General features: G+C 58.9%; 3 protein-coding genes across 10 annotated transcripts; 2 read left to right on the plus strand and 1 right to left on the minus strand.

The window, feature by feature from the left end:
• Positions 1 to 43: 43 nt before the first annotated feature.
• On the plus strand, positions 44 to 5,007 carry ICAM4 (intercellular adhesion molecule 4 (Landsteiner-Wiener blood group)). 2 transcript variants are annotated; one of them, XM_051971503.1, is made up of 4 exons: positions 44 to 2,933; positions 3,441 to 3,707; positions 3,904 to 4,218; positions 4,451 to 5,007. In XM_051971503.1, the coding sequence occupies exons 1-4, from the start codon at positions 2,870 to 2,872 to the stop codon at positions 4,618 to 4,620; spliced, it is 816 nt and encodes a 271-aa protein (XP_051827463.1). In that variant the 5' UTR covers positions 44 to 2,869; the 3' UTR covers positions 4,621 to 5,007. The 2 variants fall into 2 exon arrangements, with proteins under 2 accessions (XP_051827463.1, XP_051827462.1); XM_051971502.1 differs by having other exon boundaries at positions 44 to 3,707.
• Positions 5,008 to 5,107: 100 nt separating this feature from the next.
• ICAM5 (intercellular adhesion molecule 5) lies at positions 5,108 to 15,846 on the plus strand. 3 transcript variants are annotated; one of them, XM_051971489.1, is made up of 12 exons: positions 5,108 to 5,679; positions 7,003 to 7,285; positions 7,850 to 8,119; positions 8,469 to 8,789; positions 9,032 to 9,328; positions 9,446 to 9,700; positions 12,138 to 12,386; positions 12,662 to 12,892; positions 12,970 to 13,230; positions 13,323 to 13,562; positions 13,643 to 13,909; positions 15,402 to 15,846. In XM_051971489.1, exons 2-12 carry the CDS (start codon positions 7,204 to 7,206, stop codon positions 15,665 to 15,667), a joined length of 2,739 nt encoding a protein of 912 aa, XP_051827449.1. In that variant the 5' UTR covers positions 5,108 to 5,679; positions 7,003 to 7,203; the 3' UTR covers positions 15,668 to 15,846. The 3 variants fall into 3 exon arrangements, with proteins under 3 accessions (XP_051827449.1, XP_051827450.1, XP_051827451.1); XM_051971490.1 differs by lacking the exon at positions 12,662 to 12,892 and having other exon boundaries at positions 5,108 to 7,285; XM_051971491.1 differs by lacking the exon at positions 15,402 to 15,846 and having other exon boundaries at positions 5,108 to 7,285; positions 13,647 to 13,781.
• Positions 15,847 to 17,227: 1,381 nt separating this feature from the next.
• On the minus strand, positions 17,228 to 23,369 carry ZGLP1 (zinc finger GATA like protein 1). 5 transcript variants are annotated; one of them, XM_051971498.1, is made up of 9 exons: positions 22,915 to 23,369; positions 22,691 to 22,757; positions 22,501 to 22,607; positions 21,659 to 21,746; positions 19,084 to 19,521; positions 18,784 to 18,884; positions 18,535 to 18,628; positions 18,157 to 18,281; positions 17,228 to 17,498 (listed from the first exon to the last, which is right to left on the minus strand). In XM_051971498.1, exons 1-9 carry the CDS (start codon positions 23,066 to 23,068, stop codon positions 17,317 to 17,319), a joined length of 1,356 nt encoding a protein of 451 aa, XP_051827458.1. In that variant the 5' UTR covers positions 23,069 to 23,369; the 3' UTR covers positions 17,228 to 17,316. The 5 variants fall into 5 exon arrangements, with proteins under 5 accessions (XP_051827458.1, XP_051827457.1, XP_051827456.1 ...); XM_051971497.1 differs by having other exon boundaries at positions 17,228 to 17,489; positions 22,501 to 22,757; XM_051971496.1 differs by having other exon boundaries at positions 22,501 to 22,757.
• Between the last annotated feature and the right edge of the window lie 58 nt (positions 23,370 to 23,427).

Here is a 23,427-nt window from a genome sequence, read left to right on the forward strand (position 1 = left end):
TTGGACTCGGTGGGAAACAAAAGCATCGGAAGGGTGGAGTGGGTGCCACGGACTGTCAGTGATTGGTTGGTTGGTTTCCTTCATTCTCAAAAAGGACCCAAATGAATCACTGGGTTTGAATGGAGTTAACGTGTCTGACTGAGGTCATCCGAGCTCTCTGAGCTGTCACAGGTTGGACACAGATAGTCCCTATGAAGGCAGACTCTCTAACTTGGCCCATCTTGAGTTTTTTCTGAGCTAGTTCAGTTGTGCTTTCTCAGAGAGGGTACACCGTGCTGGGAGGCGTGTCCTGTGCCAGTGTCTCCCATGTCATACAATCAATTCTAAATTTCTTGAGTGTCTTTGTTTCAATTTTTTGGGCTGCCTTGTGAGTACTTGCCCTGGGTGAGCTCCCTCAGATAGTCTTTTTGGTAATTTGACATTTGAACAATGTGCCCAGCCCAACGCAGTTGGCTCTTCGGTACAGCTGGGATGTCCGGTAGTTTTGTTCCATAAAGGACCTCGGGGCCCCATACCTTCTCCTGCCTTCAGAATCTCCCTAAGGCAAGTGAAATGGAAACGCTTCAGTTTCCTGGCCTGGCAGACTGTCCAGGTTTCACAGGCACACAATGCGGTCTGCGGCTCTGGAGACCTTCAGGTTGTCGGTCAGTCTGACACCTCCCCTCTCCCCCACCTTCCTCAGATCTCCCAGACAGTGAATTACCTCTGGCAGTGAGTGCCTGCTCATACACGCACAAGCCCTGAAACACTCACACACTCTGTCTCTTTCCTTCTTCCTCCCTCCCTCTGCCTCTCTGTCTGTCTGTCTGTCTCACATACCCACACAATAACTGAAGAGTTCCATTAAGGGGGAATTCCATTCTCCTAAGGTGGCCTATTTAACTACTGTGGGCCAGCTCTCCTTAAGCACTTCTCCCTGACATTGAGCTCCTTGCTCTTTTTTCTTATTTCTCTTATATTTTTACTTATTTCTTATTATTTACTTATTTCTCTTTGTTCTACCCTCTGGGAGCAAGCAGAACATCCCTAATCACATGATGCTCTTTAATGAATTGAAAGCATCTATTAGTCACACTTTCCCCCACCTTCTTTTCTTCCAGTTGAACATTCCCAGTTCTTAAAAAATTTTCTTGCTAAGCATGGTGTCTGCATCTGTCATCCTTGCTACTAGAGGATGGGGTTGGTGGATTGCTTGAGTTCTGAACTGCAGCAGCTGAAATAAATGAACAAACAGGAATGATGAATGAGTACCGACAATGGTTAGGAGTAGGGGACCATCAGGTTGCCTAAGGAAGACTGAGGCTGCCCAGATTGGAAAAAACAGGTTAATGGTTCCATGCAGAGCCATGAGTGACTATTGTATATCCAGTCCTGGGGAAATTGGGAGCCGCTGTTTCAAAAACAAAAAAGTCACATGGCAGGCTTGCTAATGTGTTTCCTAAAATGAAACATCCAGAAATGAACACAGTATTCTATGGATAGCCTGGTATGTCGAAGGACAGCATTAGGCTCACCCTCTGATTGAGTTTGACTTTCACTTTCATTTTATTAGATTTTGTTGGGAGGTTCAAACTGCCAAGACTTTTTTGGAATACTCTTGCATCCAATGTCTCAGCTCTTACTCTAGCTTTGTTTCATGTATAAATTTCATAAAAGGGCCCCAAATTTTATAAGCTTAAATAAAGGTCTTTATTTAAGTCACAGATAAAAATACTAAATAGCACTGGTCAAATATGGAATCCTGAGATCCTTTGCTTCTGAATGGGCATGGAGCCATTAATCACTGACTTTTGGGTCATCCCATTCAGGGAGCCCTAAAGCCACTTAATTTTTACAATTGTCTAGCTCTCCATTTTTAAACATTTCTAGCTTGGTGCTAGAGTAAACTCACAAAGGCATAGTACAAAATATTTAAAATTTTTGACAAATAATAGGACTTTGGTTATTTTGGGGGATGGAGAATTGCTATAAAAAATTTCTGAGACACAGTACACAGTACACAGGGACATAGTACATAGAATACACCGAACTGAGAAAGCGTGAGAGCTCCAGTCTGGCCTAAAATCTCTTTTTTTCATTAGTGAGAATATTATGACTTTCTCAAAATCCTTTGTTAAAACTATATACCTACAGTAGTCTTATGAAAGCTCTACCAACCTAGAAACCTGGTTGAAAAGGGGGAGGAAGATAGTTCGATATGACCTTTTCCTCCTCTGACACTGAATACTCTCTGACTTAATGGTGCATGGGATATCTATTATGTCTCTTGGAGAACAAATATCTACTTCCTAATCCCCCTTTGGGAAGAACTTTATATCCATGGCTTATCTTTAATACCTTCAGTAGTCCTTTCCTTTCTTCTTTGCTGCTTCAACTTCCCAAATTCTTCCTCTCCTGTCACTTTCCCTTCTTCCTTTTATACTGACACCCATTTTTAAAGTAAACATTTTATTTTATTATACCTAGGAGCGGGGTAAGGCATTCCTGTTCCTCAAGGCCCTTTGCTAGCTCCTTTTCTAAGAGGAAGCCCAGCCTTCACTCCAGCACAGTCAGACATTCCCCTTTCCCCACCTCCACCATCACTTCCTAACTTCCTATCATATGTCCAAAGATCCACTTACATACTTGCTCCCACACAGAACTCCAGGACCCTGTTCTGGCTTATCTGGCTCAATGGCCAGGGGAGGGGGGGTTGGAAGAGGGGTATAGATGGATGCACCCCCTTCTGACAAACTCTGTCAGGGGGTGGGGGAGAGTATTATCCCTCCTGCTGGCTCTTAACATAGAGGGCCTCAGAGGGCCAGGGTGGGGCTGCCTGTGACCTTATCTCTGTGCCTTCCGAGAGGCCCTCAGTCCCGGGATCCTCGCCATGAAGGCACCCTCCCCTCTTGCCTTCCTGATCCTGCTGCTGGCTGCCGCTGGTGGTGGCCAAGGTGAGAAACTGAAGGGGGTTGGATAGGACTCGGCTAGGAGGCCAGTCTCCTGGACTGATCTGGAACTTTAGCAGACACCTTCCCCAGGAGTCCCCTAGGTGCTGAGGTTGGGGGCGGGGGGCTACAAGAGGAAAGATGAGAGATTATAAGTAGAAGTCTGAATCCTTCACTCTGTAACTTCTTTCTCAGGACTCCTGGATTGTGTGGACTGTGGGTGTATAAGGTGGGGAGGGGAATGAAAGCCTGGAGGCCCTCCTCCCCAAACTCCCCTTCTTCATCTCTCTCTTCTTCCTAGCCTCAGTTGGAGGCTGACGGGTTAGGAGTATTCCAAGGTCTGTCTCACCCCTTACTTCCTAAGGGGCTTCCTTCAGTGCCAGAGCATTTCTGAGCTCTAATATGGCCTTAGGAAAGGCCAAGATTAGTTTGGAATGATGGGATCAAGGGAGAGAAAGTTCGGGCGCCTGGGAGCTCAGAAAATTGACCCTCTCTTCATGGCTCCCTCCACAGAGGCCCGCAGGCCCTTCTGGGTTCAAGCCTTGCCCCGAGAGGTGAGCGTATCCCCTGGCAGTTCCGTTTGGATTAACTGCAGCACAAGCTGTGCCCAGCCAGAAGCCTGGGGACTGATCACTTCACTGACTCAGGGCAAAAAGGTGGCAGGACCAGGATGGGCCGCTTTCCAGGTGCTGCATGTGAGGAGGTGGGATTCAGCGGTCCGATGCTTCTTCACATGTGCGGGAGAAACCCAGGAGGCCACTGCCACAATCAGGGCCTACAGTGAGTGGAAGGGGTCAGCGCCCTGGCTCTCAGAGCCTCCCGGGTGGTCGTGGGCTGGAGCTGGCTCGGCCCTGGGACGTGTGGGGCTCCAGGGGTCTCTGGCTTCCAGCGGCTGAGGATTGGGAGGGCTGTAGGGCTCAGAGAGGATGTGGGTGACCAAAGCGGTTGTCTCCACCCTGCCTCTCCCTTTCCCCAGGCCCCCCGAGCACCGTGGTCTTGGAACAGCCGCCCCTCCTGGACCTGGGCACCGAGTACCAGTTGCGATGCCGGGCATTCTTTGTCTTCCCTGTGGAGAGGCTAACTATGATCCTGAAACTCGGGGGCAGAGTCCTGTGGTCCACTAGCTTAGCGGGATCCGGTGACAGCCTGTACTCAGCCAATGTGACCTGGACCTTCACACTCCATCCCCGCCTCCAGGACATAGGGCAGCTCATGTCCTGCCATGCACAGCTTAACCTAAACAGCGTCCTGGTCACTCGAAGCTCCAAGCCCGTGAAGCTCCACTTCCGAGGTAAGGTCCCAAGCGGGAGGCCCACCCACAAGGGCCCCGTGGGAGGTCCTGGCTGTGGGAATTAGGGAGTCATTGCTCGCTGCCTGCTTCAGCTGGAGAAGGAGGCTGGGCGGGAAGGAACGGGGTGCTGGGAGAGGAGAAAAGACGGCAAGATACTAGGAGGGAAGGAGAAGTGGAGCTTCAGAAAAGCTCGCTGACCTCACCTCCTGCCCTTCCTTCCTCTTTTGTGCAGAGAACCCGTTGTCTCGAGTGGTAGCCTGGGTCGCCTTAGCAGCCCTGGCTGGGCTCCTGCTTCTTACGGCTTCAGGTGCGTTCCTCCTGCAGCCCAGGGGCCAGCTGCAGCCAAAAGGCGCCTGCCTCCCCCAGGTGGAATCCCAGCTGAGAAGGTGTTTGGGACGTTGACAGCAAGAAGTGACGGGACAGATAAAGGCAGAAAGCCGAGCCCCAAATAGTGCCTTTGACCCTATTGGCCTCCTAACAAACTGGAAAGGATGCTCCTCCTCCGGCCCTCCCTCGGATCCCCGAGCCAGCCGGCCGTACCGGCTTAAGTTTAAGGAAACGGAAGTTCCAGCCTAGCCACAGTCCTGGGCTCCACGTTGTTGGGCTCTTCGAGCAGCAAAGAACTCGGGTGACCAACCCGGGGGAGGGGAAAGACTTCCAGCGGAGGGGGAAGACACCTGGGTCCAAATCTCTATGTTGCTATAGCTGTGTGGTCTTGAGCAAACTACTGAGCCGTGGTTTTTCCTCCTAAAAAATGAGAATAATCCCTACCTCACTGGTAGTAAGTAACGTGCTTCTTAAACCTTAAAGACTATAGGAATGCTCGCGCTCCATCGGCTCGCCTTTCTGCCCCCTCCCTCCCCCCGCCCCTTCCCCCGTACTGCTAGCGCACTGGCGGAGCTCTAGACCACAGTCCGTAGCCAGATGCGTCACCCCACATCTTTCACAAGGTAGACTCTAGACTACCGGCTTCCGGTCTCCGGATTTAGAGCAGGAGGCCCAGGGGTCTGAATAAGCCCAGGTCCGCCGGAGCCTCAAGGTCCCCAATCACCCCCTGTTGGGAACGGAAAATCGGGGGTGGGGGAAACCAGGATGACAGTCCGAGTCTATTGCCTGGGGGTGCCAGAGCGGGCGGGGCCTCGAAGGAAAGAGAAACCCCAGAACCGAGGCTTCTCCCCATTTGGCCCCCATAACCGGGCCGCTCTCCCCACCCCCGGGCGCCTTATCGAAGCGCAGCAGTAGGCGGAGAAGGCGGAGTCGAGTGGGGAGGGACTGAGGCCACATGGGGGGCTAGCGGTTCAGAGGGCCATCGGCTTACAGACCAGACCCTGGGACCCAATTGGCTCGGCTCCCGCGGGCGGAACAGATCTGATTGGTCGGTTTACGAGCCCACAAGCCCTATGGTTTGCGCGGAGGGCTAGGTGAGGACAGAGGAGGGGGCTGCGCCTAGCCGGGGCCCAGGTAGGTCCATAACGCGTTGGTTCCCTCGTGTAGCGAGCTCAGGGTTCTGCTCAGAAAGACCTATTTTCGGCTCTCGCACACAAGAAGGCCTACGCAAAGACACTCGTCCCTCCCACGCTTAGTAAATCCGGACACCAACGAAAAGCCCCTAATTGCGATTTCCACCGACACGATGCGCGCTGTACACATGCGCTCGTGCACACTCCGGCACACACGCACACACACGCACGCACAGACTCGGCTGTCTCCAGAGGCAACTGGGCTCTGCCTCCCACCCTCCTTTCGGTGTGTGGTGCGCGGGGGCGCTGAGAACAACGGTCCCTGACTCTCCTGAGCTAGTAGGACCGTGAGAAGCCGCTCTTCGGTGAAGGAAGGGTGGAGCCAGGAAATGGGAAGAAGAGAAGCGCACCCGACCTTTGGGATCCCCGGGACAGGAGAGAGTAGGAGGGACCACCAAGAACCCCCCCTTCCTACACTTGCCCTGCTCTCCCTCAGCCCTCCCCCGCCACACCCCGCCGCCCGCCGGGGTCTCAGCCTCGGAGAAGTCGTCAGCGGCCGGCCTGCTTCGGGTCTCCTAGGTTCGAATCTGGCCCAGGCCGTCCCCAAGGGATCGTTCGCAGAGCTCCGCTCCCCTCACCCCCACCCCGACTCCCCGTAGGGCCGCCGTGGCCAGGATGGGGGCGGGGCCTGGGGAAGGCTTTTTGTGCCTGAACGGCCGGGGAAGGAAGTCTGAGGTTAACAGCACTCTCAGCCTGCGCGGTTTTTCGCCATCGAGCCCAATTCCAGCCGTCAGGCGCGGGTGGTGTGGGAGCCGCGTCCTTCCTTTCACGGGGCCCGGGGAGATGAGAGTAGTCTCCTCCCCGCGGGCGGGACGGAGCTGACGCGTGCGGGTTCCAGAAAGCCTCCGCTGAGGCGTCGCAGTTCACACCTACTTCCCGCCCCCACGCGCCCGGACTTAGCGGCCCAGTGGCTATTCTCCCGGCGCTGTGGCCGCTCGGCTGGGGTTAGCGAGGCTTGGTGGGCACGGCTGCGTGGAGGGGCGAGAAAACCAGCCCTCGTTTCCAGCCGCGGAGGCTGCTGGAAAGGTTCCCGTGGCTCAATTTAATTCAATTCAGCAAGCATTTGTTACGCACCTACTATGTGCAAGACGGTGGTAAGCGCTGCTGGAAACGGCAATCCCGAGCCAAGGATGCTCCAGTTGCCTAAGGGTCTCTCGTTTCTTGTTTCCTCACGCTTCTGAGCCTCGCTCCTGCTCTCCTGCTCCTCTCCGCTCCCCTCTTCTCTCCTTCCTCTCCTGTCCTCTCCCCTCTTCTCTCCTTCCAGCCGCCTCTGCCTCTGCCTCCTCCTCCTCCTTGGATACCAAGTTACCAACGTTAAACCAATCCCCAAGCGCAACTTGGCCTCCTCCACACCCTGCCCCGCCCCGCCGCGCCGAGCCCAGGCAAGCGTCCTCCCCGTTTCTCCCTCTCGTCCTCTTCCTCACCCTCTCCATCTCCGCTTCCCTGCGCTCCGGCTCCGCCGGCAATGACCTTCTCTCGGCCGCTGCTGCTCCGGGCACTGCTCGCCCTTGTGGGGTCCCTCTGTCTGGGGCTGCTTGCCCTCTCAGGTAAGAGTCGCCCCATCCCACGCCTGTAGGACCTGGACAGGGGGTAGGTATCCCCGACTTGCAGAAGCGGCTGATTCCCCGTGGAGCTGCGATCCGTCTGTGTCGACCTTACAACCCCAGCCAGCCAGGGGAGAAGTGAATGGTAGCCCATTCCGCTTAGGCCCCCAAACCCGCTCCATCCCCCACCCCGGGCCGTGCGCGCTCCCGCCCGCCCCCGCGGCACGCGGCTTGGGGGCCAAGGATCTCCGACGTTCCTCTCCTTTTTACCAAGTCCCGAAGCTCTTGACACTACTTGAAGGATCAGGAGGAAAGTGAGACTGGAGATTTCTCGCTCAGTGGCTAAGATCTCAGAAGGCATAGGAACGCGAGAAATCCCGGGCCTGGGGTTCTGCTCGGTCCCCGCGAGGCTGCGCGTCCCCTGGAGAAGGACTGGAATTGGGGGTGGGGGATTCCTGGGATCACGGGAGCGGGAGAGGAAGCGCTGAGCTAGGGTGGCTTTCAGAAAGCAAACCGTCTCGGGTCCGGGACTGGTACCTCCCTGAGGGCAACCTGGTCCCCACGCAGGGGCGGCGCAAGAGCCATACTGGGCAGACCTGCAGCCCCGGTCCGCACTCGTGGAGCGAGGGGGCTCGCTGTGGCTGAACTGTAGCACCAACTGCCCACGGCCCGAGCGGGGCGGGCTGGAGACCTCGCTTAGGAGGAACGGAACGCAGAGGGGGCTGCGCTGGCTTGCCCGCCAGCTGGTGGACATCCGTGAGCCCGAAGCCCATCCCATCTGCTTCTTCCGCTGCGCCCGCCGGACCCTTCAGGCGCGTGGGACGATCCTCACCTACCGTGAGTGACAGTGGAAGGGGGAAGCGGACCCTCTGCAATCCTCCCCCCGTCGATTGCATCCTTCCTTCCCCCTTCCCCGCACCCATCTTCTCCTCCGCGGAACTCTCCAATACTACCCGGTGTCCCCGAGTCCCTTGCCATCGCCCATGCTCCTTCGACACCTTAGCCCCCTTTCTTCTCGGGCGTTCCCCACCCTCCATCTTCTCTGTCTTCCGTGTCCTTGTGCCCTTCTCCATTCCGACTCTGCATCCCTCTCCAGCCTTTCCCCGGGCTCTCCCCTCTCCATCTCACATTTCTTTCTATTCCCTCTCCCCTTCCATTCCCATTCCTCACGCCCCTGTGCCCATAGAACGACCAGATCGAGTGGAATTGGAGCCACTACCTGCCTGGTTACCTGTGGGTGACAACTTCACTCTAAGCTGCAGGGTTCCGGGAGCTGGACCCCGGAGTAGCCTTTCTATCACCCTGCTTCGGGGAGCCCAGGAACTGAGCAGGCGGAGGTTCCCGGGAGAATCTCCAAGAGCCAGGGGCGCTATGGCCACGTACACGGCCACTGCCCGAAAGGAAGACCACAGAGCCAACTTCTCCTGCCTTGCTGAACTGGATCTGAGGCCCCACGGACTGGGGCTCCTTCAGAACAGCTCCACCCCACAGGAACTCCACACGTTTGGTGAGTGGGAAGGAACGGGCCAGCTTCGGATTCCTGATAGGTAGAGAATAAGGAGCTGTGGGCTCCAAGAACCTGGGAAGGTTCCCCAGTTCGATGACGCTAAATTTGTCTGTGCTCACCCCATGTACAGCCCCAATTTTTCCCTTTGACCCTGGACCCCAAGTCTATCAGAAGAGCAGGGTCCACTCACCTCCCCTTTCCCTGGGCTACTTTCCTTTGCTTATTTCTTTCCGTCCTCACAGCCTTGGCCCCGGGGCCTCCTAGCCTCAAATTCCCCAGGCTCCTGGAATTCGGCAGGGAGCAGCTGGTGAGCTGTGAGATGGACAAGCTGTTCCCCGCTGATGAAGCCCACATACAACTGGCTCTGGGGAGCCAGATGTTAAGCCCCAGGATCCTCCTGGATGGGGACAATCTGAGGGCTACGGCTACTCTCACTGTGAAAGAGGAAGAAGTTGAGGATGAGGGGGACCAGGAGCTCACCTGTACCGTGACTCTGGGAGGACAGAATCGAAAGGCCCAAGGAAACCTGACAGTCTATAGTAAGGAGGTGACAGGAGGGGAAAGGGCTGGCCCTTAGGCGGTTACAGGGGGAAGCTGGGGAGGAAAGCTAGCATCTTGGGCTCTGGACTCATGGGCTATGGCTCCCCTTCCTCCAGGCTTTCCTCAACCCAACCTCACAACCAGTGAACCCAGTGTCAGAGAGGGCACTTTGGTGAACGTGACGTGTGAAGCCCGTGCAGGTGCCCAGGTGCGGCTGGATGGGGCTCCTGAACCTCCCCCGGGGGAGCCAGCCTGGCTCACACTGACTGCTAGTGAAGAGGATGATGAGCGGGTGTTCACCTGCGAAGCTCTCCTGGAGGTGAAGGGAGAGATACTTCGCCGGAACCGAAGCCTGGAGCTCCAAGTTCTCTGTGAGTGCACCTGTCGACCTATCCCTCCACCCCTGCCTCTGATGGCTGATCAATATTGCCACAGGCACTTCCTAACATCCAAATCTGACCCCTTTCTAATGTAATTGAATCAGCTTGCCAGCTAGCAACCAAGGCATCTCAAGGCATTTTGAGCAGAAATACTTATTACAAACAGATAAAAAGGAGGAAGGGTTTTGGACCTGAGCCCAATAACAAGGGTCAAAGCTTATCTAAGCAAGTTCTGCAACATGAATAGAGCCAGGACAATCTTGTTTCCAACAAGACACTCAACTGTAAAAAGTCCTGGGGTTCCAAACCAAAATGAAACTGTCCTTGACTTCAAGACGTATATATTTTTCTGGGAGGGGGGGGAAAGGGTTCAAACTATAGCTTCCACGCAAATAAACTAAAGGGATATAATTTGAGGAGAAAAAAAAAGAATTAACTGGGGAATCAAAGAAGGAAGAAGAAGCATAAAGGAGGAAAAAGATAATCTGAGTCCTGAAAAAGGAAGAAAGGGGATAGCTAGATTGATAGAGCACAGGCCCTGAAGTCAGGAGGACCTGAATTCAAATCCAGCCTTAAGACACAACAGCTTATTAGCTGTGTGACCCTGGGCAACCCACTTAACTCCAATTGCCTCCCTCCCACAAAAAGGGAAGAAACTGGTTAAAAGTCTGGAATTTGGGGTAATGATGGGGAGGACTGTGACAGAGAGAGGTACCTGACTCTGCAGGATCCTTATTGCTAGAGTGAGTTGTTGGAGACAATAAGGAGCAGATGGATGACATCATAGAAATACAGGCTAAAAATTGGAAGGACCCCTTGATGTAAAGAGACTAGTTAGAAGATTATCACAGCAGGATGGTGCAATGCTAGAGAAGCTGAAACTTCAGTCAGGAAGATTCCATTTGGCTTGAGACATAATAGCTGTGTGAACCTGGACAAGTCACTGAACCTCGATTTATCTCAGTTTCCTCATCTGTAAAATGGGGATAATAATAGGATCTATTTCACAGGCTTTTTATGAAAATCAAAGAGATGGTATTTGTAAAGTGTTGCAAATTTTAAAGCACTATATTAACACTAATTATTATTATTATTATGATAGCCCAGATGAAAAATAATAAGGGTGCTATAAAATGATGGTCCTAGGGATTCAAAGAAAAGAACAGATGGGGAGGCTGTCATACAGTTGGAATCTGCCAAGACTTGGCAAATGATTAGATATGAGAGGAAAAAGGGAAGAATCAAAGATGACTTCAAATTAACTAGTCAGTGTGACTAGAAGGATGGAGCTGGTTTCAAACTCGAATAGGGAGGATTTAAGGAGGGATGGGTTTGGGGCAAGAACAATTACTTTGATTTTTGTTTCAAAGTTGCAAAATGCTTTTCATACAAGATTTCATTTGAGTCTGACAAAGACTAGTTACTACAGGTATTCTTATTCATATGGCTAGTGAGTGTCAGAGGGAGGATTTAAACAAACACATCATTAAAAACAAATCCTGCACTCTGTCCAAACCAGGTCACACTAAATACACTGAGAATGGTATGCTAATGGTATGGACCATAGAGATACACAACAGCCAGAAGACCCTGAAGGGCGTCAGTTCAGGAGGCAGATGAAGGTTGGGTGTATGTGTTGGGTGTATTAAATAGGAAATCATCTGAGTAGAGCTAATCATTAACTCCATGGGAATGAATGAGATCACTAAGGGAATATACAATTGCTTTGGGAGTGTGATATGGCTAATGATCTAGCAAAAGGGACTAAAGAAAAGTAATCAGACCAGCATCTTAGAATCTCAGAGTACAAGTCCAGAGACCATCAAGTTGAAACCATCCTGGCTAATCCAAGCTTTGCTTGGAAAAAGAGCTCCAGTTTGGGGGTGAAGGTGGGTGGGAGAGACAGTCCATCCCACTTTTGGAGAAATCAGTTAGGAAATGATTCCCCACATCAAATCTGTCCATTTGATTTATAACGAATTTCTTTTTTTTCCATTTGACAACCTTTCGAATGAGCCACGGATATTCCATCCAAGTGTTCTTTCTAGGTTCTATTGAATTCTTTTAGGTAATTCTCATCTTGGGCTTGTTACAATCCTAGTGGCGGTTCTAAGGGATCTTTTGGATGTCAGAAGTCCCAGAAATGAAGAAGGAAAGAACCTCTGATCCTAACTGCCCCCTCTTGATTTCTGATCTCTGACTCTACCCCCCTTCTGCCCCAGACCTTAATCCTGTGACCTTAGGTCAAATCATTTCACCCTCGGGGTATCCTCAAATGCGACATCCAGACTATAATTCTGATCTACCACTTCATGCTGACTTTCTCTCCTTGCCGCGCCTCCGTGCCTTTTGGGTAGAACTGAAAGTCAGACCCACTCTGAGAGTCAGCCCTGCACAGTCCACAGGGAACTCGCTCTTTTCCCTCCAGATGGGCCGCGGCTGGATGAGGCGGGCTGCCCGGGGAACTGGACGTGGCTGGAGGGGATGGAATCCACCCTGCAGTGCTGGGCCCCAGGGAACCCGGCCCCCGTGGTGGAATGCACCCGGCCCGAAGGGGGCCCGGCCATCCCTCTGGGCCTGCCCCTGCCCATCAGCCGGGATCACGCAGGCACCTACCAGTGCACCGCCTCCAACCTGGTGGGCCGGACAACCAAGGATGTGACCGTGGTGGTGGAGTGTGAGTGACAGCGGGGCCGCCGGGCTCCCCTCACTCAGCCCTTGGGAGGGAGGGCCCCCGGGGGGAGCTGGGGAAGGGGGCGGGGGCACGGCCAGAGCGCCCGGCAGAGGAGAAGGGCTGCTTTTAGATGGAGGTTCTTTGTGTTGAAACATTGCTGTCACTTTCCAATGACTCCGTCCCGCCACTCGAAGCCCCCACTTGGCCACAGCTGAGTGTGGCGGGTGCCTTTCCTTTCCTGCCCTCGCCCCCACCAACGCCTTCCCCTCTGCTACCAGATGGGCCAGTCCTGGATCAGTCAGGGTGCCCAGAGAGACGGACATGGCTTGAGGGGACGGAGGAGGTGCTGAGCTGCCGGGCTCTGGGGGTCCCGCGGCCCACCGTGAGCTGCACGCCCCCTGGGGCCGGGGCCCGGCTTCGCGTCACCAGGGAGCACGCGGGCACCTATCACTGCGTGGCCACCAGCCCTCGGGGCTCGGCCTCCACAAACGTGTCCGTCACTGTTGAGTGTGAGTGGCGGGAGAGGGCCCGGGCCGGGCCGGGGGCGAGCCCCCCGCTGCCTGACGCTGTCTTGTCCCCGCGGCAGATGCCCCCAGCTTCGGGGAGGCCGGCTGCCCCGGGGCCTGGACCTGGGTCAAGGGCTCTGACCACCGGTTCTCCTGCGAGGCTGACGGGAACCCGGAGCCGGAGGTGCTGTGCGCCAGGGCGGGGAACCTGAGCCGCGAGGAGCCGCTCCCCGCTTCGGGGGGCTCCCCCCTGGGGCACGCCCCCGCCCCCGGGCTCTACCGCTGCCAGGCCACCAACAGCCGCGGCTCGGCCAGCAAGACCGTCACCGTCCGGGCCGAGGGTAAGTGGGGTCTGGGCGGGGGCCGAGGGTAAGTGGGGGTCCGGCCGGGGGGGCCCTCCCAGTACCAGGCAGCTGACCCGGCTGCCCTCCAGCCCCGCCCCAGATGGACGAAGCCAGCTGCCCCAGCCACCAGACATGGCTGGAGGGCGCCCGCGCGCCGGCACTGACCTGCGAAGCCCAGGGCAACCCCCCTCCCAGGGTCCAGTGCTCGCGGGAGGGCCCGCAGCGGCCGGAGCAGCCCAGCGTGTCCAGGGCGGACGCCGGGACCTTCCACTGTGTGGCCACCAACAGCCACGGCTCAGACTCCAGGATGGTGACCATTGGGGTGGAGTGTGAGTGCCCTGGGGGCCGGGGCGGGGGGGCGGCGGGGCCCGGGCCGGCGACCCTGGGTAAGGGGCTTCTCCACCTTCAGACAGGCCCCTGGTGGCGGAGCTGGTGGCCGTGCCCCCGGGCAGGGTGAAACCGGGGGGCAACTTCACGCTGACCTGCCGGGCCGAAGGCTCCCCCCCGGCCCAGTACAGCTGGCGCACGCCGCCCGGCGCCTCCAACATCGGCCTCTCGGGCAACAACAGCACCCTCAGCGTGGCCGGCGCCCTGGGCAGCCACGGAGGCGTGTACGAGTGCGCCGCCACCAACCCCCACGGCAGCCATGCCCTGCAGATCACCGTGCACGTGGCGGGTAAGGACTGTGGGGGGCCGGGCCACTCCTGGGGGGGCACCAGCTGCTCCTGGGGGACCCGCGGCTGCTCCTGGGGGACCCGCGGCTGCTCCTGGGGGAGCCCATGGCCTGTTCCTGGGGGGACCCGCGGCTGCTCCTGGGGGGGCACCAGCTGCTCCTGGGGGGGCCTGTGGCTGCTCCTGGGGGACCCGCGGCTGCTCCTGGGGGTCCTGTGGCTGCTCCTGGGGGACCCGCGGCTGCTCCTGGGGGTCCCGTGGCTGTTCCTGGGGGACCCGCGGCTGCTCCTGGGGGAGCCCATGGCCTGTTCCTGGGGGACCCGCGGCTGCTCCTGGGGGGGCACCAGCTGCTCCTGGGGGTCCCGTGGCTGCTCCTGGGGGGCCTGTGGCTGCTCCTGGGGGGCCTGTGGCTGCTCCTGGGGGACCCGCGGCTGCTCCTGGGGGGCCCGTGCCTGCTCCTGGGGGAGCCCATGGCCTGTTCCTGGGGGTCCTGTGGCTGCTCCTGGGGGAGCCCATGGCCTGTTCCTGGGGGGACCCGCGGCTGCTCCTGGGGGAGCCCATGGCCTGTTCCTGGGGGTCCCGTGGCTGCTCCTGGGGGGCCTGTGGCTGCTCCTGGGGGACCCGCGGCTGCTCCTGGGGGGCCCGTGCCTGCTCCTGGGGGAGCCCATGGCTGTTCCTGGGGGTCCTGTGGCTGCTCCTGGGGGAGCCCATGGCCTGTTCCTGGGGGAGCCCATGGCCTGTTCCTGGGGGAGCCCATGGCCTGTTCCTGGGGGGACCCGCGGCTGCTCCTGGGGGAGCCCATGGCCTGTTCCTGGGGGGACCCGCGGCTGCTCCTGGGGGAGCCCATGGCCTGCTCCTGGGGGACCCGCGGCTGCTCCTGGGGGAGCCCATGGCCTGCTCCTGGGGGTCCCGCGGCTGCTCCTGGGGGGCCCGCGGCTGCTCCTGGGGGGCCCGTGGCTGCTCCTGGGGGACCCGCGGCTGCTCCTGGGGGGCCCGTGCCTGCTCCTGGGGGAGCCCATGGCCTGTTCCTGGGGGTCCTGTGGCTGCTCCTGGGGGAGCCCATGGCCTGTTCCTGGGGGAGCCCATGGCCTGTCCTGGGGGAGCCATGGCCTGTTCCTGGGGGGACCCGCGGCTGCTCCTGGGGGAGCCCATGGCCTGTTCCTGGGGGGACCCGCGGCTGCTCCTGGGGGAGCCCATGGCCTGCTCCTGGGGGACCCGCGGCTGCTCCTGGGGGAGCCCATGGCCTGCTCCTGGGGGTCCCGCGGCTGCTCCTGGGGGGCCCGCGGCTGCTCCTGGGGGAGCCCATGGCCTGCTCCTGGGGGAGCCCATGGCCTGTTCCTGGGGGAGCCCATGGCCTGTTCCTGGGGGACCCGCGGCTGCTCCTGGGGGAGCCCATGGCCTGTTCCTGGGGGAGCCCATGGCCTGTTCCTGGGGGACCCGCGGCTGCTCCTGGGGGAGCAGCTCAGTGACCCAGCCTCATCCCCGGCTGTCCGCAGGGCCCTGGCTGTGGATTGTCGTGGGCGGGGTGGCCGGAGGGGCCCTGCTGCTGGCCGGCCTGGGCGGCCTCTCCTACTACCTCCAGTCCACGGCCTGTAAGAAAGGAGAGTACAACGTGCAGGAGGCCGAGAGCTCTGGGGAAGCCGTGTGTCTGAACGGGAGCGGGGCCGGCGCCGGGGGCGGCACGGCGGGCACGGCGGGCACCGGGGCCGAGGCCGAGGGGGGAGGGGCGGAGGTGTACTCCATCCAGCTGACCTCCACGTGAGCCCCCCCGGGCAGGATTTCCCGCACCCCTGTCCCCCGCCGGGTGGGCAGCCCCTCCCCAGTATTTATTAACTGATGTATTTATTTATGGAGTCTGAGTGCCAAGGCAGCTGTGACCCAGGATCCCTCCCCCCGCCCCCCGTTTTCTATCCCTTAATAAACTTTTTATAAATGGCTGGAGTCGGGTCTCTGCCCTCCCTCCCCGCCCCCTTGCTCCGCGTGCCTCCCTTTCTGCCCATCTTTCTCCGCGGGGAGGTGCTTCTGTGTCTGCCTCTTGGGGCCAGTGTCTCTATTCCCGTCTCTGCTGTTTCCAAGGCAGCCAGGTGGGGCGGGAAGCGGCGAGGCTGGGGTGGCGGGGCCCGGGTTCTGCCCCAGCCCCTGGCATCAGACTCGCGGCGGGAGGAGGAGAGGCTGACTGGGCTCTGGGAGCCCGCAGCTCCTCACCACCCCCTCCCCTGCTCCGGGGTCAGTACTGGGGAGCTCTGACCCCGAGCCTCGGCCTGGGAGAGCTCGCGGAGCGAGGGAGCCCCCCCCCCTGCGGCCGGGGCAGAGACATCCTTCCGGGGGCCGCGGGTCCTCCCGGGCCGGGCCCGAGGGCTCAGATTGCCAGCCTCCGCGGGGCCAGGCTGTCTCCTCCGGGCTATCTCTTCCGGCCAGACCAGGGCCGTTCCCTTGGCTTCCTCCGGACCGGGCGGGGGTGAGGAGGGGAGGGAGGGGGACTCGGCGGCCCCTCCCCAGCCCGGATGGGGGGTCCCGGGCAGCCGGGGCCTCCCACCACCTCTCGGGCAGAGGCGACTTGGACTGGCCTAGAAGGCCGCTTAGGCTTAAGGGGGCCTCTCTGGCAGCGGAGGACAGCAGAACCTCCCAGACGGGGAGAGGAAGAGGCCGGCGCGCCGGGGCTGCCCTGTTTGCAGTCAGAAGCTGCCGCAGGGAAAGAAGCGGCGCTCCAGGGCCGAGGGAGGGGGGCCAGGTTCTCCCCTTTCCCTCTCTTTTCCAGCCCCTCTAGGAGTCTGAGCCAAGGTCCTCTGGGTCATTTCCCCGTGTCATAAATAGGCGAACTGAGCTAATGGGGCAACGGCTGTCTCGTCCCTCCGGTCTCTAGGCGGGGGCCCTGAAACAGCCGGCCAAAGGCAAAAACAAAAACGGCCGCTGCCTGTGCACACTGACCCCCCGCCCTGGGGGCGTAACGGGTGCCGGTAACTTTCCCGTAAGCCTCAAGCTCTGGCCCCGACTGACTCCTGGGAGGGGGAGAGGAGCCCGGCCGCGGTGGGCTCCGTGTGCACTGGGCAGCCTCCGGCCAAGCCCCGCCCCCTCTGCCTCCCCCACCCGCGCCCCCAAGGGCCCCCCCCCCCCGCTGCTCCCTCCCTCCAGCTTCCCAGACGGGAGGACCCGGGCTGGGAACCCCCGGGCGAGTCGGACGCTACAGCAAGAACTTCCTCCAAGACAGGGAAAAGGCCCCAGGGAGACTCGGGCATCCTCCCTCTCCCCTCCCCCAGAGCCCAGAAGGAACCGAGTCAGGGAACGTCCGAGGGGAGAACGAAGGAGGGAGGGCCGAAGCCCCGGGGTCGGCCCCCCCCAGTCAGACACTCGTCCTTTGCACGAACAGATCCATTTTATTTCTGATTTTGAACGAGAAGGGGGGGGCCGAGGTCACGGCTCTGGCCGTCCCACTGGGACAGGAATCCACATTTCATCAGGGCTACGCTCCAGGCCAGGGGGGATCCCCGCTCCCTCTCCTGTCCTCGCTGCAAGTTCTCTGGGGAAGCTCTTGTCTCTCTCCCCGTGGAGCCGGGGCATCCGAGGCCGCACACTGGAATCCTGGCCTTCAGCCCCTCAGGGCAAAGGGAAGGAAAGAGGGACCTTAAATCTGACAGACAGTGCCCTCCCGGCCCTTCCAGTCCCGTGTACCCTCATGCAGCTAAAGCTCCTCCGAACGTGGGGCTGAGGAAGGGGACGGAGGGAAAGGGGCGGCGGGCACACTGAGGGGGGCCTGTGGCGGGTCAGGGCGGGCACACTGAGGGGGCACACTGAGGGGGGCCTGTGGTGGGTCAGGGCAGGCACACTGAGGGGAGCACACTGAGGGGGGCCTGTGGTGGGTCAGGGCAGGCACACTGAGGGGAGCACACTGGGGGGGGCACACTGAGGGGGGGGGGCCTGCGGCGGGTCAGGGCGGGCACACTGAGAGGGGCACACTGGGGGGCCTGTGGCGGGTCAGGGCGGGCACAGAGAGGGGCACACTGGGGGGCCTGTGGCAGGTCAGGGGGACACACTGAGGGGGCCTGCAGCGGGTCAGGGCAGGCACACTGAGGGGGGCACACTGGGGGGGGCACACTGAGGGGGGCCTGCAGCGGGTCAGGGCGGGCACACTGAGGGGGGCACACTGGGGGGGGCACACTGAGGGGGGGCCTGCGGCGGGTCAGGGCGGGCACACTGAGGGGGGCACACTGAGGGGCCTGCAGTGGGTCAGGGCCGGGGGGCGCAGTTCCTCACCTTTCCCGAGGGGGCCCTGTGGGGTACAGAGCCAGGCCCCACACCGAGTACAATGCCCAAGTGGGCAGATGCTCTTCCTGGGAACGGTCCAACAGGCAGGGCAGCGGATGCCGTACTTCTTGTATCTGCACGAGGGCGGCAGTAGATGGGAAGCATCCCCGCAGCCCTTTTAGTTTTCGGGGCGGGAGCCTCTGGGGGAGCGCCCGCTGAGCCCCCTGACTCCAGGCCGGCGCCCCCTCCCCCGCACCGCCTCACCCTGCTGCCCTCCTGCTCTCCAAGGGCCTGGAAGGGAAGGTCTCTCCAAGGCCGGCCCCGCTACCCCAGGAGAAAAGGCTTCCTGCGGGGCGGCCGCCCCCCGACTGCCAGCCCAGCTCGTACCTGATGCCACAAGCGTTGCACAGCGGGGTCCCGTCCTCCGCGTCCCGCCACAGCGGCGTTCTCTGGGTGCGGCAGGAGGCACAGCACCGGCTCCCTGCAAGGTCAGAGCCAGGGTGAGGGGCCCCGCCGAAGGAGCAGCAGCCACGGACGGTGGGGAGGGAAGGCAGCGGGCAGGCGGGGCCCAGCGGACTTTAGCTTCCAGCTGCGAAAAGCCCCCCACCCGGGCGAGAGGGGCGCCCTCCCCCGTACCTGGGGAATGCTGATGGCTCGACGTGGACGCCCCCGCGGGGGTGGGCAAGGCCTCCGCGGGACTGGCCGAGGCCCCCCAGCGCCGGGAACCGCAGGCCGAACTGCAGGGGGAAGCGGAGGCGGCTCAGGCCCCAGCCTCACCTCTGCGTTTCCAGAAGCTCCCGGGCTCCTTCCCTCAGCTTTCCACCTTTGCCCCAAGCCAGCGCATCCCCACTCTGCTGCCCCGGCCCTGGGTCGGGGCGAGCCAGCCCCTGGGCCAAGATGGGTGAGGGAGAGGGGGTGGGAGGTCCCGCTTAATACCTGAACTGGGCAGTGATTAGCAGCTGGTGCCCCTCCGGAGCAGGCTTCAGGTGCATCCTGAGCACCACACCCTGGAATCCCGGCTCCTGCCCCTCAGCTCCCCGTTGGGGGTGGGGCTGTTTGCGGAGGGTCCTGCCTGCCAGGGCCTGGAGGCCAGGTCCCCTACCCAGTCCCGCTCCCAGCCCCACCTGCTTCCTGCTCCTCGGGGGGCTCAGCCTGTGACACTGAAGGCTGATGAGGGCCAGTGAGTCCACAGCATCCCAGGCTCGAGGGCCCCCAGGGACCGGCACGGGGGCCAAGGCCCTGGGGGGCAGTGGCGGCTCCAGCCAGGGCTCAGCTCGGGGGGCTTCTGGCACAGGAGCCTGCGGGAGCAGCTCTGCTGTCTCCTGGAGGAAGCGCAGGCCGGTCACTGCAGCTGGGAGGGCCAGCCAAGGAGTCCTAGGGCGAGCAGGCAATGGGATTAGCTGCCCCTCCCCCAGGGCCCACAGACTAACCCGAGGCCCCCAGGGAGCGGCCCCTGGCTGACCCTGCTTCGAGAACCCAGGGAACGTCCCCGGGGTGACCCCAAGGATCCCGGATGCAAGGGCTACTCGGGCCGTCCTCCCCGTCCCAAAGGGGAGTGCGGGGCGGCGGGGGGGAGGTCTGCGCCCTCATACACCTGCTTTCTGCGGGGCCCTTCTTCTCCCGGCGCAGGATTAAGGAGCCGGCGCAGGAAGAGCGAGGCAGCGCCAGGACCCCCTGGAGCTCGGGCTCCAGGCAGGGAGGAGCCAACAAGTCCCGAAGGACAGAAAAGTCCGGGGTGGGCTCCCCCTCCATGGCGAGGGCTGGAGACCCCACCCCTGACCTCTGGCTATTCTGGCCCCGACTCCCGCCCCCGCCCTCGGCCGGGGGAGAACTGGCCGCAGCTGAGGGGGGCGTGGTCACCGCGCAGGCCCCACCCCATCCTGGGAGAGCCGGACCCCGGGCTTCGGGGCCCTGCCGCGGGTCCGGGCTAGGCCCGGGCAGTTACTCCTCCATCTCCTCACACAGATACCCTACATTTCTGGCGTAGGCCAGTCGTTATAGGCGATATTCCTGCCGACCTCCCATCCCAGCTTGCTGCTTGTGTGATCACTGGGCAAGGCACTTCTGTGAATCAGACTCCTCCTTTATAAAGGGAAGGGTGATTTCTGGGGGTGCCTCAAATTCATCTCATTCGATCTTCCCACTCTTGGAGCACAGAACTGGAGACCCAGAATCCGTTCTGGCTTTGCTTCTAAAATCCCTGATTCACCTGGGGCAGTAATGCCATTTCCTCACTCAGGGGCCATATATTTATCAGCCATTCCATTTAGAGCATAAGGGGGAAACTATCATCTATGTTACAGGGTTAATGTAGGGATTATACGTAGATCATTTTGTAAACTATAAGGCATTATGTAAGTGTTAACTACTATATCCTAATCATCTGCTAGAAAATTCCACTTTCCCTCAAAGAGGAGAGCCAAGATAAGTGGGTGAGCACCCTGGACTTGCTAGTTTCTCAGGGCTGACCCAGAGCCAGAAGACCTACATTTCAATTTTTAGCTCGATTCTGCTTGCAGGTAGGTGTGACTGTAATTCTGGCAAGTCCTTTCCTCTTCTTCTTCCTGGACCACTATCTCTAAGAGGCTTGCAATTTAAAATCCTCTCTTATTATAAACTTAGACTTAACCTGTTGGTCAGGGTGATGATGATAGAATTATGGCAAAACCCTCCTAAAGCCCCACCCTGTCCCAAAGAGGTTTAACAGACTTTGGTGAAGTAAAGTGTTTTATTATGGTTCTAATAGACACCCCCAGTTTGGGGGTCCAGGAGCCCCACCCCCTCCTCTGCCAGAGCTGAAACAAGAGAGGGACAGTTTCTTCTAAAGCATAAGTGTAGATTCCTCCCAAGAAAAGGGAGACTTCTTCGTGACCTCTCTCCTGAGCCCCCTCCGGTCCGGCGTAAGGTGTCCACAATCTGGCCATATTTGGTCAGCAGGGTTAGGCCCAAGAAGAGTAGGGCAAGAGATGAGCTATGTCCATTAAGGGAGTCCTATGCTCAAACTAGGCAGCTACCAAGCCCTGAGGAAGAGACCCACGTGTCCAGCAGCTGCAGGTGCCTCCAGGCCCCTGGCTGGTCCTCCCTATCAATGGGGCTTGGGGACATGGCCATCCACATAGAAGTTTCGAGTAATTTTCGGCAAAGTGAACTGAGCACCCTCAAGCTCCTTTGTCAAGATGATCTGGCAGCCCAGCCTTGAGTTCTCTTGTAGCTGTGGGGCCATGTCCAGCATGTCATCCTCCCTGCCCAAAGAAGTGGTGGTTAATAAAGGAACCAGCAGGTTCGGAGAGTAGATTAGATTCTACTCCTAACTCCCCATCTCAGGCAGCCCAAGGCCCTGGACGAGACCTGAACCACCCACCTGCCCCTGTTTTCCCCTTGCTGCCTGGATGACACCTGTGGCCACTGATTACTGTGCTACATCATCAGCTTCTGGCTCAAATCTGGACTGAGATCCCAGAAAGCCTCAGTCTAAAGCAGCCTCTGCCATTCTCCTCTCTTCTCCCCTTACCTTTCTTCAGGTGGAGGCAAAACAGCCAAATGCTCCTCACTCACATAGACATGGCAAGTAGAACATGCCAGGGAAGCCTCACAGGCTCCTGTGGAGGGAAAGGACAAATATGGGGGATCTAAATTACTCCTTCTCCTCTTCCTCCTCAGAACAGGCTGGGGAAAAACACCCCTCTGCCTACCCTTTTGCTGGCTTAAGTAGTTTAACAAAAGTACAATAGAAAACTGAGAGCTCAAATGCATAAATACTGGGAAGTTAGGAGAGAAAGGTTGATCTCTCTAGGTTATCTCCTGAGGGGCAGGGGAAAGTGACCCCAAATAAAGACAGAAAAGGCCTGGAAGGGATGGTCTCCAGCTCCTTTGCTAATTGCAGTATAGTAAGCACAAAGGTCCCTGGAGTGACTGGTAGAAAAGATTTCAGAGACCCTCCTCCCACTCTAACTGGCACTCGAGTGACCAAACAAGCGCCTTCTTTTCTCCAGCACCACCTTTCCTGCTCCTGGCAGAGATGTTGCATACAAGGCCAGGGAAGGTCAGGGTACCGCATGCTTTGTTTTGTTTTGTTTTTTAAATTGTTACAAGAGAGGATTCGAATAAGAGAGGAAGGGAAGGAGTATTTCCATAAATGACAATGATGTAAAAGAAAGCTAGCAATGGAATTTTTCTTTTTAAATAATAAAATAAAATCCAAACTAAAAACCCTCCCATAACACAATACAGTGGGAGTGTCGGACTGGCAGACGACTTATGATTCCCTTCAGGTTTGACATTCGGTGATTCCCCGTCCGCGGATGTTTTCCCTCGTGCCCCCCGCTGAAGGGATGGCACCGGACGCCCGCTTACCCTCTAGATCGACGCCGTGCCGCTGGGCCAAGCGCAGCACGTCCTCGCCCACTCGCCCACTCGCGGGGATCCGCTTCCCCGAGCGGTCCACGAACACCACGTTCACCCTGGGGGAGGGGGAGTAGTCACGGAGAGGGCGGTGCTCGGCTCCCGCCTCTCCCCTTCTTCCCCTGGGGTGGGTGTTACTCACAAGTCCCCGGAGAGAGGCTCCGACTCTGGTTCCGGTTGCCGCTTTTCTTCCTCCGAGGGGCAAAGGCCTGAAAAACAGCGCGGGCCTTGAGAGCATGGCCTAATCCACAAGGGAAAGGGGTCCCGGAGATGAAAGGGTTAAACCCACTCAGCACCCTGTCCCCCCACCCCTCAGTGGCCGACACGTTATCGCTGGGGAGGAACCTTCTCCCCTCCTCCAAGGACCTGTGCTCCGGAAGCCCCTGAGCCTGACGGGCGAGGGGGTGACAGCTCTCTCCTGTTCCGATCTGCGAGACCCCTGTCCCCACCATATACCGCCTCCCGCGGTGCGTATCAACGATCCGGCGCTCACGCTCCTCCTTGCCATGGAGGCGGCCATGACAGACGCCACGTGACCCAGCAAAGCCTCTGGCGCCTGCGTAAACAACTACCCATCCCCGTGGGGAGCTGTAATTCTCAGAATAGGCGCGCAGGCTGGTGGATCACAAAGGTGGATCCGTGAATTTTCGGGGTTGGGACTTTTCCCCCCGAAGATGGAGCGTTTCTACTGCCTTTTGATCGCGCCTGCTACTCAATGAACTTTTATAAAAACGCTTCCCGCATACAACTCTGTTAAATTCAACTGAGTGATGTGGGACTGGAGACAAATATGCCAGAATTATGCAAGGTGTTAATTCCAAACGTTGATTCCATGCTTAAATAATTAAGCATGTGGGGAGGCATGTGAGTAAACCGCAG

This window comes from Antechinus flavipes, chromosome 1 (assembly GCF_016432865.1).
Source record: "Antechinus flavipes isolate AdamAnt ecotype Samford, QLD, Australia chromosome 1, AdamAnt_v2, whole genome shotgun sequence".
In the NCBI taxonomy this organism is placed as follows: Eukaryota; Metazoa; Chordata; class Mammalia; order Dasyuromorphia; family Dasyuridae; genus Antechinus; species Antechinus flavipes.